Raw genomic sequence first — 16319 nt, forward strand, 5'->3', positions numbered from 1 at the left:
CATTAGATTTCGTTGAAATGTATGTATTAGTTTAATGGGAGAACGACATTTTCCCACCCAAGGTTTGGCAAAATAACACTTTCCCACCCATTAAGTTTCAAAATGACACTTTCCCACTCTTCGTCAAAATCTGTTATGTTTTCTGTTAGTATTTGGCTACAAAGAAGAAAATATCCTTAAATATTTGACTTTATAATTTTTTATTTATTTTTGAATTAGCCAAAAAGTAAGATATTAAAAAGTCAAAAAAGAAAAAATAGTTAACCCAACTAAAAAGTTAAGAGTAATGCTATGAAATTGTTTAAAGTTAAATGACCTTAATATTTATTTATTTATAATGCCATAAATATCTCATCACTATTATTCAATAATCTACTAATATAATGTTTTTCATTTTTACTAATTAACATAGAAAATCTTAATAGTTAATATTCCTAATTAATTAAATAAACAAAGGAAAAAAAAGTATTTTTACACTTGAGTAAAGACTTTCACTTAACTAAATTTTAATTTATAATAAACTATTTAAGGGTATTTTTGTCTTTTAGTCAAATATTAACAGAAAACACTAACAGAATTTGACGAAGGGTGGGAAAATGTCACTTTGAAACTTGATGGGTGGGAACGGGTCGTTTCGCCAAACCTTGGGTGGGAAAATGTTGTTCTCCCTAGTTTAATTTGTAAAGCTTTCAAGTTCATCCAAAGCACTAGAGATGGGCGCGGGATGGGGCGGGGCCGAGGATCTCATTCTCCATCCCTGTCCTCGCTTCTGACATAGACCATATGAATATATTCTAAATTACGTAATCATTCTTCAAATCGATGATATGATCAAACAGTTTGATTCAAGTTTGTCAAAGATAAAAGTGAAAACGAGAAATTGATTAGTTTGCTTGAATTTTGTCAGCAATCTTTTTGGGTATCTAGGAAGAGTAAGTGGGGTGGGTTGTAAATTGTAATGGTTTGGAAATGAACAGGGTTCTCTGGTTTTATGTTGAGTATTTAGGAAGAGTAAGTGTCGTCGGTTGTAAAAATGGGGTCAGGATTTGTTATGTTTTGTGATGTTTGTTTGTTCATTTGCTAAATTGATGATATGATCAAGCTGTTTGATTCTGGTTTTATGTTTGTTCACCTACTAGAGGCAGTCTAATCAAGCTAGATTAGAGCTTGACAACTGCAGTATGCCTAAGATACTTGAGTAGTTGTCAAGCTTGAGCAAACTCGAGCTCAAGTACGCCATTTCGGTGTCGAGCTCGAACTCGAAACTGTAGCAACTGAGCCAAGCTCGAGTAGATAGATGCTCGACTCGGCTCAGCTCTTATACACCATTAACTCTAGTCCTCATGTTTTTGCCATTTTTTGTAATGAACACCTATTGGTTTTGGAAATACGACTCTTAACTTTCTTTTTTTATGAACCATTAGGTTATTATGTTTAAGTTTGAAAAAATGATGTTTTTATTATTCATCCAAATTTAATAATCTGATATCAATCAGCAATTTTGAGAAGTTACTATGTTTTTTTGAGATTAAATTGATGAAATTATTGATAAATTTGAATTGATGATATTTATGAAACTGGCAGATATTCACTACAAAATAACTAAACACATCGGGGCTAGGGTTGGATTTCCAACTAGCAAGTATTCACATCAAAACACAAAATATATTGAGGTTTGTTATATATATATATATATATATATATATATAAAACCTTTATCATGAAATGTTGATCAACACTTCAAATTCCAAAATCACATGATCAAACTTAATTCTTTCCATAGTTCAATATAAAAACACCAAAAACAATACAAATCAACGAGACTTTATAATGAAATGAGATCCTTTGGACGAAGCCTCCAGAATAAAATCTTCACCGTCCAACCTCATGAAGACAGCATTCAAAGGATCTCACCATAAAGAGAATTCTAGACCCTTCGCATCCAAGGATTCCACAAACAAGGAAACAATCTGGACCGTCCATTCGACTAACCTTTCATATAAATAAAGTCCCCACAGCTCTAACTTTTTCTCGTGAACTTTCTGTACGATATTCTTCATTCCTGGCGTGTTCGGATCAAAATCTGTTGAAGAAAAGAATAGAATTTGGGGTTTAAAGCTTTTTAATCGTTCTTGACTTTGATCTTGAAAGTGTTAAGAGAAGATGTTCGGGAGAGCGCCGAAGAAAAGCGATAACACGAGGTACTATGAGATACTGGGCGTGTCCAAGAACGCTTCACAGGACGATTTGAAGAAGGCTTACAAGAAAGCTGCAATCAAGAACCATCCCGATAAGGGAGGCGATCCTGAGAAAGTGAGTTCTCTTCTACTCATCTTATTATTGCCAGTCCGGTGAAGTACTATGAATTAGGTGGTGAAATGTTCTGTCGTTTTTTTTTTTAGTGTTTTTTGGATTTTAGGGGTTTATTAATTGTTGGGAATTGTACATTCATTCTTTTTCGTGGATATTAGTTTTCTTCTTTGGCTTTTCTGAGGAATTTTAGAGGGGAAATGATGAATTTGTGGGATCAATGGTTGAGAAATTTGTAATGAAAGGATTTTTTTTTTTTTCTTTTTTCTTTTTTTGCTGTTTCTTATTCTTTATTAGTGTTTTATGGGTCTGGTGATTGATTTTATGTGAAAAAGATGTGGTCTTTAGCGTTTGAATATGTTGTAGATGAGTAAAGATGAATCTTGAATGGGTTTCTTTTGCAGTTCAAGGAGTTGGCTCAGGCATATGAGGTTCTGAGTGATCCTGAGAAACGTGAGATATATGATCAATATGGTGAGGATGCACTCAAGGAAGGAATGGGTGGTGGTGGTGGTGGCCATGATCCATTTGACATATTCCAATCTTTCTTTGGTGGGAGCCCATTTGGAGGTATGGACTGTATGGACTTTTATATGATTTAGAGGGAGTATTTTATTAGATTAGCCGGTGCATCTGTGCTCAAGTACTGGTGATTGAATCAATGTCTTGTTTCTGAATAGGTGGCAGCAGCAGAGGACGTCGACAGAGGCGGGGAGAAGATGTGGTTCATCCTCTGAAGGTTTCTCTTGAGGACCTCTACCAAGGTACCGCAAAGAAGCTCTCACTCTCGCGAAATGTGATATGTTCTAAATGCAATGGGTGAGTACTGTTTTTTTACTTTAATGCTCTTTTGAAGATCCTTTTCAAATATGGTTAATAATTTTCCACATGGGATACTAATATTTGATCTACAACAGCAAAGGATCGAAATCTGGAGCTTCAACGAAGTGTGCTGGTTGCCAAGGTACTGGTATGAAGGTTTCAATTAGGCACCTTGGCCCCTCTATGATTCAACAGATGCAGCATGCTTGCAATGAATGTAAGGGTACTGGTGAGACTATTGATGATAAGGATCGATGCCCACAGTGCAAGGGAGAGAAGGTTGTTCCAGAAAAGAAGGTGCTTGAAGTTTTTGTTGAGAAGGGAATGCAGAATGGGCAGAAGATTACCTTCCCTGGTGAAGCTGATGAAGCGGTATGCCTTGGTTTCGGTTAGCATAGCTTCTTCCCCTGTATACTGGCTTTATGTAATGGCTCCGATTGTTTTTCCTATTTGTGTTTTCTGCAGCCTGATACAGTCACTGGAGATATAGTTTTTGTCCTTCAGCAGAAGGAACATCCCAAGTTCAAGAGGAAGGGTGAAGACCTCTTTTATGAGCACACATTGTCTCTCACTGAGGCTCTATGTGGTTTTCAGTTTGTATTGACACACCTGGATGGCAGACAGCTCCTTATCAAGTCCAGCCCTGGGGAAGTTGTCAAGCCTGGTGAGTAATAGGTGCACAACTGTAGAAGTTTCTAGAACGTTTGAGATTGTATTGATTGCTGTTCTAAGCGTTGACTTGTAATTCTCTTTGACAGATTCATTCAAGGCTATTAATGATGAGGGGATGCCTTTGTACCAGAGGCCATTCATGAAAGGGAAGCTTTACATTCACTTCACTGTGGACTTCCCTGATTCTCTGACCCCAGATCAGGTTAAGGCACTAGCGGCTGTTCTGCCACCCAAGCCATCATCTGAGCTGACTGACATGGAGCTGGACGAGTGTGAGGAAACTACGTTGCATGATGTTAACATTGAAGAGGAGATGCGGAGGAAGCAGCAGTCTCAGGGTCAGGAGGCGTATGATGAAGATGATGACATGCACGGTGGTCCTCAGAGGGTGCAGTGTGCCCAACAGTGATGATGATAAAAATCGATAGACCTGAGTCCTTTAATATGCTTGCATGATTGAAGCTACTAATGTGACTAGTACTTAGAGATCTTGGGAATGTGGTGAGATAACCATGGAGAGACTTAAGGGACAAATTTTCATTCCTAAAAGTTCTTTTAAGGCAGTCATTTTCATATTTTTATAATTGTTAATGTTTTTGTTATGTGATGGTTGAAATCGAACCTTGTGATTTCTGGCTAAACTTAGATGGCAGGCCAAACTGAAACTTATTTGGCAAAAATAAGCGACAGAAATTTATGCAGGTAGAAAAGAAGATTGATATTTTTATTAGTTTAATCTTACTATATGTGATGTTTACATAATTGAGATTGATTAATAAGTATAGCGTACTGTTTGTGTGCGCAATACGAATTGTTTAGTTGTAAAATTCAAGATTACACAAAAATTTTATTTGGAAAATTGATTAATAATTTGTTGGGTGCGTGCAAACTCATTGAGACAAGTGTTTTTTTTTTATGGATTATATTTTCTGTGTTCACTTTTCTTAAAACTGCATGCCACTTTCCTTATAACAACAAATGCCATTGAAAATTTGCAAAGTTTTAGGTTTATGATTTTATAAAGGAATTAAATTAAATTAGAGTTTTCTAAATTTGTACCATCTCCATGTATCAGTAATCAGTATTTGAAACAATCCACCCTATTTTTTCTATAAATCTAGATTGGGTCTCATAAAATAGTATTCTTTCTATTTTTTCTCATTAGCAAAATAATCACTTCCATTATTCGGAAAAAAAAAAGCTTTAGCAAATCCTTTAAATTTAAGAAAAACTCTGAAATTGTCATTTTGAAAATTAATTCTAAAAAAAAATGTAAAGTTGTTCCTGAAATAGTATTAAAATAAGGAAAATAATATAGTCACTGAATGTAGTGCATCGAATTAATGCATCGAATGACATGATAAAATCCTGACGGTTGATTAATTATGAATTAATATTAATCGATGGTCAGGATTGTATCACGTCATTCGGTGCATGAATTCGGTGCACTACTTTCGGCAACTGTAGCATTACTCTTAAAATAAAGTCTTAAAGTCCAACATGAATAAAAGAGTAAACGACATTTACCCACCCAAGCTTTGGCGAATCTTTAAGTTCCCACCCATGGTTTCATAAATTCTAGATTTCCACCCTTAAATTCATTAAAAATTGTTTAATCTAATTGTTAAAAGGGTAAAATGGTCATTTCAAAGATAAAATTTTTGAAGTAACCCTCATATCTCAAATTCACCCTACTGGAGGATTAGAAATTTCAGGCCAATCCGGTCTGTTCTGGGTGTAGTCGATCCCCCCCAACACCACCATTACAATCCCCTCAACCCCTACATCAAAACCCCTAACCTCTATGTCTGATTGACCCCTCGATTGACGGCCACCATTCTTAGTTTTGGTCAAGCGTTTAATCCAAATTTCGACTCATCCCGACATCGAACCCACCCCCGACACCACCAATGGTATCACCAGCTTCTCCGGACCAAAACTCCCAACATCGCTGATCACAATTGCTTGCCAATCGCCGATTGCTATCGCCAAACCTTGGGTGGGTAAATGTCGTTTACTCTAAATAAAATACTTAAAAGTTCTAACAATAGCGGAATTTAATAACACGAAATGACAAAAATAACCATCACTAGACCCAATCTCAGATATTACCACAAATGAGTTGACTGAACATTTATGAACTCTTGAGTTAAAATAACACACTGAGTGGACACTTTTTCAGTAAATCTCAGAGTAAACAACTTTTTCCCTCCCAAATAATGGTTTAATAACACTTTTCTACCAACAGACTCTTAAAATACCATTTAACTATCTAAATTTATATTCCTTTTTAATTCTGGCATTGTTACGACCCTACGCCACCACCATTCTCTTCTCCGATCATCGCCCACCAAAACCCCTCAAACCCTACTTTTGCTGCCTCCGCCAATCACCAACAATCGATTGATTAGGGTTTTCCTAGCCCCCCCTTCTAAGTCAAATTTTGATCAATCCCAACCACTAAAATACAACCTACCACCACCATCAAAAGACTTATCTGCCTCTCCTTTTTAAAAGCCCCAACAACCTGATTAGAGTTTGCTCTATTTGTCATCGGAATATAAATTTGGATAGTAAAATGGTATTTTAAAAGTCTATGATTGAGAAAATGTCATTAAGTTATTATTTCGGTGGAAAAAAGTCATTAACTCTAAATCTAATTAAATTTTTTTTTTTTTTTTTAATGACCGGGGTATTTGAACAGTTTAAGAACATCTTAATTAATCCATAGAGTCTATTGAACACCATATAAACCTAATAAATCATATAAATTATATAATTTCTAAGTAAACCTGAGGTCGCTAATCTAATACTTTGATAACATAGAAAAACAATTTGTAAACATAATTTAAAAAACATTCATACAGCAACCAATAAAAATATGTCNTCCGGTTCCTCCTCATGCAAGAACAGGAACCGGAACCGGAACCATACAGTAACGGTTCCAAAAAATTGGAACCGGAACCTACCCGCACAGTGCAGGTTCTGGGTAGGTTCCGATTCCGGTTCCGGTTCTTACCCCCGGTTCCGGTTCTACCCGCTACCCGTGCTCACCCTTAGCCACATGTAATGAATGGTTGATAAATAAATGGAAGTTAGATGGGATATTGTTGTAAAGTGTATAAGCATGAAAGGGGTAATAAATAATATAAAAATGTCAGAGTTAGGAATCTTCAGAGGTGGTGACGGGTATCTTTAGTTTTCAGACATTCGTATAGTACACAACCATTTTCAACCTTTTCACACTCTGCCTGTAATTAAAATATGGGTAAATGACATGTTCCCACCCGAGGTTTGACGAAATCTGAAGTAATACCTTTGATTTCATTTATTCCAGATTCTTACCCTTAAACTAACAGTATTAGTCACTGTTGGATTCTGAAAAGAGCAATTACCAAACTATCCTCCCATCTTCGTCTTCGTCTTCTTCTCTTCTGCCGCTTCTCTCCCCCTCCCGTAGCCACAGCCACAGCCACGCTCCTCTCTCCCTCCCGAAACTCCAAAGTCACCACCACCACCACCCATCGCCATTGCAATCCCTCACCACCACCCGTCTATCCCACTACCCTCCCATCTTCGTCTTCTTCTTCATCTCCCCCTTCTTCTCTTATGCCGCTTCTCTTTCCCTCCCACAGCCACAGCCATAGCCACAACCACGCTCCTCTCTCCCTCTCGAAACCCCAAAGTCACCACCACCACCCACCACCATTCCACCCATCTATCACCATTACAATCCCTCACCACCACCTGATTTCGGTCCCATTTGGCTCGATCTCAACTCTGTTGGCTGTCCTCATCATCACCACAAACACCACTACCCTTCCACCTCCAAAACTTCCATTTTCCCCAGCAGTGGTAGAGGGGAAGCAGTTGGTGGAGAGAAGAGAAGAAGAAAGAGAGAAGAAAAAGAGGAGAAGAAGAGGAAGAATATGGTGGAGAGAAGAGAAGAAAAAGAGAGAATCTGAAGAGAGGAGAAGAAGAAAAAGAAAAAGAAAAAGAAAAGAGGAGAAAAAGAAGGAAAGCAGTCAACGGTGGTGAGTTGAGAGAAATGGGTTTTGACACTTTTACCCTTAACCTTTTAAAATAAAAGAAACAGTGTTAGATTAAGGGTAGGTATCTGGAATAAATCAAACCAAGGGTATGAACCTTGGGTTTCGGTAAACCTTAGGTGGGAACATGCCGTTTGCTCTTAAAATATTATAGGCATGATTTTTGAGGTACATGGCAATGGCATGGATTTAATAACATTTTTAAATAGTATGCATCTTTCATGTTTCAGAAGCAAAATTGCACAAATTAATTCAAGCAATATCTTGCTCTTTGAGTCAATGCTCACAATCAAAATAAACAACACATGAGGATGTCTGGCCCTTAATGGAGAAAAAGTAAAGACTGCTAGTTCAGAGTAAGATAGGACATTATAACAACCGTAGATAGGTCCTTTGTGATGTGGGATTATTAGGACCGTTACAATCCATCCTTCTTGGAACCAACACGGTAGTTATTAGGAGTGATCGGTTTCGAGTATTCTGCATTTTTATAAGAAACCGGAATCGAAACTGACCAGTTCTTAAGATTTGGAACCCAAACCGGAACCAACCAGTTCTGAATCCTAAAAACCTGGAATTGGAACCTGAAACATAGGCTCCGGTTCCAGATACCAAGATTAATTATCCCCCTACTTTTAAAAAATAATAAATACACCCCCAAAAATTACAAATACACACCCAATAGTTTACTAAAATTATAATTCAACCCCGGTTCTTACCCAGATACCCGAACCTTTGTTCCGATTCCAACACTGTAGGAACCGAAATCGAGCCTAGGAATTCCCAGTTCCAATTTTCCAAAACTGGAACCGNAAAAAAAAAAAAAAAAAAATTAAAACCAATCATAACTACATTTTTTTTTTTCATTACAATGAGCTTCAATAAAAAGTTATAAAATACAAATAAATATCTTCAAAAAAAAACAATTTTTTTATAATTGTCCTTGACGAGTTTACCTATTCTGAAAACATTGGATAATCATCTTATTGTCAATTGTATCAAATACATCTTTCTCAATATAGATGACCAAACAATCATTCATCCATTGATCTCCCATTCGATTACATAACCGACTTTTCACAAGAGTCATTGTAGAAAAAACCCTTTCAACAGTCGCAGTTGCAACTAGTAAAACCAATGCAACTTTCACAAGCTTATACACCAACGTATGCAAAATTTCTTTTTTAAACCAAACTAAATTATTAACCAAATCACCAATTCCTTGTAACTCGGTAAATTTATTACAAGAACATATGTCAATAACATAAATCTCAGCTTGGTTTTCAATTACCATCAACTCAAGTACAAAAAAATCAAATGGATAAAACTGACCAAACCCATTCTTCCCTCTCTTCTCTTTTTCCTTTTCTTCGCTTCTTCTTTATGGGTTTTTCTCTCTTCTTCTTTATTATTGGCGAATAACCCAGTTTATATATAAAACAACTTCTTTGAATTATGAAACTGTCCCAAGATTCTCTTATTCTCACCATAATCTCACCACATTAGCTTTCTTATGTAAAAATACCAAGATTTCTCCTTTCAGTTAAATGCAAACCCAATAGTTCTTATTCCTTTCATTTTTACTTTTAATAAAACTTTTAAAAACTAATAGATGCCTTGCATAAAAAATAAAAATCACAAAAAATATAAAATATTAGGATTAAAAATAGGATTTTACAAAAATAAAATCCAAACTAACTGTAGGGACTATTTTTAAAATCTCATAATTCTATAAATGTAAAATTTAATAAAATATAAGATGCGGACTTTTTTTTAAATTGAGTGGGACTGTAGTCTCCGCAAGTCATTAATTGGATCAGCCACTGGTCAGCCTCTTATGCTCAAAAGACGTAGTTGACAACCAACAAGCCAACACAGTCTTGCAAGTGGCCTCCCAAGATCTCATTAGTGTTGGCAATGTTGCCGGATGTGCCTCTAACAATGTTTGATGATCGACGATGATTACTGTACAACATTACTAGCTACAGTTTTGATTTTTTTTTTTTTTTTTGATATTTAAACATTTTTATCCTAGTAAATTGTTATTAATGTAGTTTAAAAATTAAAAGAATTTATCAATGAAAAAACCCTTTTTTTTTTTTTTTTTGTGAATTTACATATAGTTAAATCTGTTCTCCCAATAGCAAAAGCAATTTAAAATTGATCAAAACAAACACCTCATGGATTTTATCTAAAGCTAATTATTTTAAAAGTTGGCTTAAACGTAATTAAGAGAAAAACTACAAAAATCTCAAACTAAGCTTTAGATTCAAAATATTATTTTGTAGTACATATGACGTTATGTTTTTCAAATTATAGTTAATATAAAAATTAGTTTAATGTAATAAGAAAAACATTAGCATGTATATGAAAAAGACATTTTTTTATCATCTAATTATCCTATGAATATATTTATTAACATTATTAAAATTTGATCTATTTATGGTCTCCCACGTTAAAAGAATCATTATAAACCTCATATGTAAAATTAATAATGTCTTCACAAATTATAATGTTCCAGCAGCTTTACTAAATGAATACCAAGACAATGTTTGGAAATATTCAAAGAAAGTCATAATCAGGCACGTCACACGTGACACACACGCCGCGGTGGAAAGTCTAAAGTCTAAAGTCCTCGGTCACCACCACTGGTCTCGTGAGAATCGTAAAATAGGGAATCGTGATGCACATTGCACACAAATATAATCTAAATTTGGACTATTTACACTTTCATCCTTATGATATGGTATTAGTATGAGCAAACGACATGTTCCCACCTAAGGTTTATCGAAATCCAAGGTTCATACCCTTGGTTTGATTTATTTCAGATACCCACCCTTAATCTAACGCTGTTTCTTTCATTTTAAAAGGTTAAGGGTAAAAGTGTCAAAACCCATTTCTCTCAACTCACCACCGTTGACTGCTTTCCTTCTTCTTTTCCTCTTTTCCTTTTCTTTTTCTTCTTCTCCTCTTTTCCAGATTCTTTCTCTTTTTCTTCTCTTCTCTCCACCAGATTCTTCCTCTTCTTCTTCTTCTTCTTCTTCTTCTTCTCCTCTTTTTCTTATCTGTTTCTTCTTCTCTTCTCTCCACCAGATTCCTCTTCTTCTTCTTCTTCTCCTCTTCTTTTTTTTCTCTCTTTCTTTTTCTCTTCTCTCCACCAACTGCTTCCCCTCTACCACTGTTGGGGAAAATTGAGGTTTTGGAGGTGGAAGGGTGGTGGTGTTTGTGGTGATGATGAGGACGGCCAACAGAGCTGAGATTGAGCCAAATGGGACCGAAATCTGGTGGTGGTGAGGGATTGCAATGGCGGTAGATGGGTGGAATGGTGGTGGGTGGTGGTGGTGACTTTGGGGTTCTGGGAGGGAGAGAGGAGCATGGCAGGGAGAGAAGCGTCAGAAGAGAATAAGGGGGAAATGAAGAAGAAGACGAAGATGGGATTGCAATCGGGTGGTGGTGAGGGATTGTAATGGCAGTAGATGGGTGGAATGGCGGTGGGTGGTGGTGGTGGTGACTTTGGGGTTTCGGGAGGGAGAGAAGAGCGTGGTTGTGGCTGTGGCTGTGGCTGTGGCTGTGGCTGTGGGAGGGATAGAAAAGCGACAGAAGAGAAGAAGGGGGAGATAAAGAAGAAGACGAAGATAGGAGGGTAGTTTGGTAATTGCTCTCTTCAGAATCCAATAGTAACTAACACTGTTAGTTTAAGGGTGTGAATCTGAAATAAATGAAACTAGGGGTATTACTTTTGGATTTCGTCAAACCTCGGGTGGGAACATGTCGTTTACTCTATTAGTATTACCTAACCTTCAATACTATAGCAATAGCATACCAACAATTTAATCCAGTTAAGTGAAACTTTTTAATACCTTTAATTTTTATTTTCATGTTATTAGAAATGAATAAAATTTAAAAAATTTAAAAGTTTGATATTTTAAATTTTTTTATGTGCTCACTCGAGTTTTTACTTTGATGAATATTTCTATTTATAAATATGATAAATCATATTTAGATGATGTTTTGATAGTTCATGATTGTGAAATGAAATAGGATTTATAATTTGCTATAAATGTTTCATATTGTTGATACGAAAACTCATACCAACCAGAAAGATCGATTGACCTTAACGAAACCAAAACCAATGTGTTCGTGATTTAATGTAAACCAGCATTGCAATGNGACGAAGATGGGAGGGTAGTTTGGTAATTGCCCTCTTCTGAATCCAACAGTGACTAACACTGTTAGTTTAATGGTGGCAATCTGAAATAAATGAAAGCAGTGGTATTACTTTTGGATTTCGTCAAACCTCGGGTGGGAACATGTTGTTTACTCTAATAATAATAATAATGTTAGGAGAAAGCAGTGCGGGTTAAACAAGAGGAATGTTAGTGTTTAGTAACGGTAGGTTTTAAATGTTATTAGTGAGTCAAATACGATCCAAATTTTTTATTATAAAGTAAAAATTTAATAATTTTTTTATTTTCTAAATATAAATTAAATAATAAATTTAATTTTTTATATTCAAAGAGTCGAATTTTATCTCTATCCTAATTTTAATTAATAAATTATAAGTTTTTATGTATTTTATTTATTAATTCTCATTTCTCTCAAGTCTTTTTCTTAAAAATAAAAAGCATTTATATTAAATTTAAAGAATTTATTCGATTTGAATAAAAAATCTATTTTTTATATTTAGAAATAAATAAATATATTTTTTATTTATATAAAATATAGAGATGCTCTAAAATTAAATAAATAATTATAGAGTAGTCAACTCACGAAACATTATAGGTTTGACTGTATTATATACAATTTGAGTCAAGGGACGTGTTGGGTTCTTAGTTGAATGAATGTTTAATTTAATTAAGTTTGGTTTATAGCTTAGAGTAGTATTCCATAGGATAAATTAATTATGAATTTGGGCGTTGAGTTTGGTGTGGTTATGCATCTAACGTATCTTTAAATTAATAAATTAAAGACGCATTATATTAAAGATAAATAGAGTGTATATTAATTAATTAATATAAAGATTTATTATAAAATATGCGTGCACTATCATTATCTATCACTCTAACCCTTTATTACAAAAACTCTTGATTTAATTATAATATAAGCCACCGAATTAGTTGATTAATATTTAATTAATAATAATTATTTGTTGTTAAATGAAGCCAACACCTGTAACCAAATTCAACCTCAAAGCTTAGAGATTATCATTATATGCAATTCACCAAATTCTCCTCGTCCATCAATCCATCAACACGTGCCCTACCCGATTCTTCATCTTTAATTAATTGGCCATCTCTGTCCAATTTAACTTTTTTTAAAAGATTATTCTAAAAATTATCAGAACAATGAACCAAACGGAGCCACAATTTTTATCAGTATGATATTTTATCATTTATTGACAAAATAAAATAAAATAAAATAGTTCATATCCATAAGACAAAAAAAACTAGACAAGACATGATTTTTACTGGTTTATTTAATAATTTTTAGGTGTTTTTGTAAGAAGGTTGTTGCTTACTTAATTGGGAAGAAGAAGCCATTGACTGTAAATCCTCCATCAACACAGATGGTTTGGCCAGTTATATATGAAGCTGCGGGTAAGCACAAGAATGCTACCAAGGATGACACCTCCTTAGGTTCCCCATTCCGTCCCATTGGAGTTCAACATTTTACTTCCTCCAAGAACTTCTCATTACCCAGATACTGCAATCCATTAAGAAACATCCAACAATAAATATTTCAAAACATTCTTCTTTTATAACCACATATATCAAGTAATTAAATACAAAAGTAATTCTTACAGGTTCAGCTAGGGGAGTTCTGATAAACCAAGGTGCTACAGAATTAACCCTTATGTTGTCTTTTGCCCATTCACATGCCACATTTTGTGCAAGTTGATTCATGCCTCCTGCAATTCTTCACCATCGTCAGTATATGTTAATTTGCTGTATTTAATATTTATAGTACTGAAACAAATATAATTCAGTAATAACCTTTAGTGATTGAATATATGGATCCAATGTTTACTGATACTACTCCACAGACTGAAGACATTAAGATGATACTTGCTGCTCCAGAAGCTTTCAAAAGAGGATGTGCAAGTTGGGACAAGTGATAAGCAGACTCCAAATTTGTAGTCATGAGAAATGAGAAATCTTCAGCACTGTTCTCTTCAGTCGGTTTGTATATATTTGTCCCAACGTTGTTTATCTGTATATACACAGTCAGTCATATGATTATTTAAATTAACCAGAATGACTTTTGAAAATGGAGAAGTTGATATTCATACAAGGATGTTAAGTTTGCCATTAAATAGCGAAGACACTTGTTTCATTAGCTTCTCCCGTTCAGCTCGAGATGATACATCACACACTGAACCACTCACTTTGAAACCTTTCCTTTCCCATTCACTTAAGCATTCCTTAAGCTCTGATTCATTCCTGGAGCATGTGTATACTATGGCGCCTAGCTCTGCAAATTCCTCCACGACAGCATGCCTTGGTAACAATATAGATAAAAACAAACCATTAGTTAGGGCAATCATGAAGGTCCATGAAATAGAAATCTATAAAAAAAGAGAGAATATATAAGAACCCGAGTCCTTTGGTTCCACCAGTGACAAGGGCAGTCATGCCCTCAAGACTCCATCTGTTGGACTTGCCAAAGCTATCAGGCTTAGCCATTTTTGTCAAACCTAGTAACTGCTATTATTGGAAGTAGAATGTTTCTTAAGGTTGTAATACACTGTTATATACTGAGGATTAGACGATTTGCCAGTCAGTAGTGTAACTTGTATCAATCAAGTTACGAATCTGAGTTCTCCAAGTAACTGGGGAAAAGGATACTTCAATAATTGAATCTCTTAACCACTAAACCAAAACACAAGTGGCTGATACTGAATTCGGTCTATATTGTTGCTGTCGATAATTATAAAGTAAAAGAGGAGTGATCGAGAATGAAATTGAAACACGCATTTGATCATGAAAACGATTTCTCATGACTCATATACCAGTGGCTGCTACAAATCAATAAGGTAAGAAAAATACATATAATATTTCATTAGAATAATTTCCAGTTTGATTTCACATATCACAGACAACTTGGTCCTTGCTGAAACTTATTTAGTAAAACAAGTGGGGCAATAGCCATTTCTGCTGTTTCTTTTAGTAATTAAGCTTCTTAATGTGGGAAGAAGAAGCCATTGACAGTAAAGCCTCCATCTACGCAAATGGTCTGTCCAGTTATGTAAGAGGCTGCAGGTAGGCAAAGGAACGCTACCAAAGATGACACCTCCTTTGGCTCCCCCACGCGTTCCATTGGAGTTCGGCGTATTACTTCCTCCATGAATCTCTCATTACTCAGATACTGCAATCAATAAACAAGGAAGGATATATTCAAAACAATCTACTCGATTATGCTTATGAGCATATGAAGTACGTAGCAATTCTTACATCTTCAGCTAAGGGAGTTCTGATGCACCAAGGTGCCACAGAATTGGTCCTTATGTTGTGTTTTGCCCATTCACATGCCAAATTTTTTGCAAGTTGATTCATGGCTCCTGCACTTCATCAATATAATTCACTAAATTAAATCTGTTTTATATAATCTTGCAATATGATTAACCCAATTAATCACTTGCCTTTTGTAGCAGCATATATGGATCCTGCGTTTACAGATACAACACCAGCAACCGAAGACATGAAGATAATGCTTGCTGAGCCTGAAGCTTTCAGAAGAGGATGTGCAAGTTGAGACAAGTGGTAAGCAGACTCCAAATTGGTAGTCAAGAGAAATGAGAAATCTTCAGCATTGAACTCTTCAGTCGGTTTGTATATATTTGTCCCAACGTTGTTTATCTGTATATACACAGTCCTATGATTAAGTAAATTAACCAGAATGACTTTTTGAAATTGGAGACGTTGATATAAATACAAGGATGTTAAGTTTGCCATTAAATAGTGAAGACACTTGCTTCATTAGCTTTTCCCGTTCAGCTCGAGATGATACATCGCACACTGAACCACTCACTTTGAAACCTTTCTTTTCCCATCCACTTATGCATTGATTAAGCTCTGTTTCATTCCTGGAGCATGTATACACAATGGCGCCTAGCTCTGCCAATTCCTCCACAACAGCATGCCTGATGAAAATAGAAACAGAATGATCCTAAACTCGATCGTCTCAGATTAGTTTCAATTGGAGTGTAAATTAATCCCAATAACAGAGATGTTTGGACGGACTTGATAATCAATTGTCTAATTAACATGATTACTCTTATACCTTGTATTAGTATTGGTTATATACCTTTTGTAATATAATCTTTTAAAGAAATATAAACTCAGAATTCACAAAAGAAACTACGAAAAGAAAATGAGACAAAATTCCGCGCATGGCTTGTCAAACAATTTGATCTCCTAAAATGCATTAGCTTTGGATTCCAATTCTTTGATTCACAGAATAAACCAC

The 16319-nt window shown here is 35.3% G+C and overlaps 3 protein-coding genes across 3 annotated transcripts; 1 reads left to right on the plus strand and 2 right to left on the minus strand.

Moving 5' to 3' along the window:
• Nucleotides 1-2018: 2018 nt before the first annotated feature.
• On the plus strand, nucleotides 2019-4561 carry LOC116125507 (dnaJ protein homolog). Its single transcript, XM_031411218.1, has 6 exons — nucleotides 2019-2313; nucleotides 2715-2880; nucleotides 2991-3129; nucleotides 3228-3504; nucleotides 3598-3796; nucleotides 3891-4561. The coding sequence occupies exons 1-6, from the start codon at nucleotides 2164-2166 to the stop codon at nucleotides 4211-4213; spliced, it is 1254 nt and encodes a 417-aa protein (XP_031267078.1). The 5' UTR covers nucleotides 2019-2163; the 3' UTR covers nucleotides 4214-4561.
• Nucleotides 4562-13335: 8774 nt separating this feature from the next.
• Nucleotides 13336-14552, minus strand: LOC116125519 (tropinone reductase homolog At2g29170-like). Its single transcript, XM_031411228.1, has 5 exons — nucleotides 14448-14552; nucleotides 14143-14350; nucleotides 13847-14063; nucleotides 13655-13761; nucleotides 13336-13556 (listed from the first exon to the last, which is right to left on the minus strand). The coding sequence occupies exons 1-5, from the start codon at nucleotides 14534-14536 to the stop codon at nucleotides 13515-13517; spliced, it is 663 nt and encodes a 220-aa protein (XP_031267088.1). The 5' UTR covers nucleotides 14537-14552; the 3' UTR covers nucleotides 13336-13514.
• A 480-nt stretch (nucleotides 14553-15032) lies between these two features.
• Nucleotides 15033-16119, minus strand: LOC116125512 (tropinone reductase homolog At2g29170-like). The gene is made up of 5 exons (XM_031411223.1): nucleotides 16094-16119; nucleotides 15786-15993; nucleotides 15493-15709; nucleotides 15305-15411; nucleotides 15033-15218 (listed from the first exon to the last, which is right to left on the minus strand). Exons 1-5 carry the CDS (start codon nucleotides 16117-16119, stop codon nucleotides 15033-15035), a joined length of 744 nt encoding a protein of 247 aa, XP_031267083.1.
• Nucleotides 16120-16319: the final 200 nt, after the last annotated feature.

Source organism: Pistacia vera, unplaced genomic scaffold, assembly GCF_008641045.1.
Source record: "Pistacia vera cultivar Batoury unplaced genomic scaffold, PisVer_v2 Contig167, whole genome shotgun sequence".
Lineage (NCBI taxonomy): Eukaryota > Viridiplantae > Streptophyta > Magnoliopsida > Sapindales > Anacardiaceae > Pistacia > Pistacia vera.

Bases quoted from the DNA above. Each gene is read 5' to 3' on its own strand.
- LOC116125507 (XM_031411218.1), top strand. From the start codon at position 2,164: ATGTTCGGGAGAGCGCCGAAGAAAAGCGATAACACGAGGTACTATGAG. The intron at 2,881-2,990 runs GTATGGACTGTA...GTTTCTGAATAG, and splicing joins TGGTGGGAGCCCATTTGGAG to GTGGCAGCAGCAGAGGACGT. The intron at 3,505-3,597 runs GTATGCCTTGGT...TGTTTTCTGCAG, and splicing joins CTGGTGAAGCTGATGAAGCG to CCTGATACAGTCACTGGAGA.
- LOC116125519 (XM_031411228.1), bottom strand. From the start codon at position 14,536: ATGGCTAAGCCTGATAGCTTTGGCAAGTCCAACAGATGGAGTCTTGAG. The intron at 13,762-13,846 runs GTTATTACTGAA...GAAGAATTGCAG, and splicing joins CATATATTCAATCACTAAAG to GAGGCATGAATCAACTTGCA. The intron at 13,557-13,654 runs GTAAGAATTACT...AATGGATTGCAG, and splicing joins GAACTCCCCTAGCTGAACCT to TATCTGGGTAATGAGAAGTT.
- LOC116125512 (XM_031411223.1), bottom strand. From the start codon at position 16,119: ATGTTAATTAGACAATTGATTATCAA. The intron at 15,994-16,093 runs GTCCGTCCAAAC...TATTTTCATCAG, and splicing joins ATTAGACAATTGATTATCAA to GCATGCTGTTGTGGAGGAAT. The intron at 15,412-15,492 runs GCAAGTGATTAA...GATGAAGTGCAG, and splicing joins CATATATGCTGCTACAAAAG to GAGCCATGAATCAACTTGCA.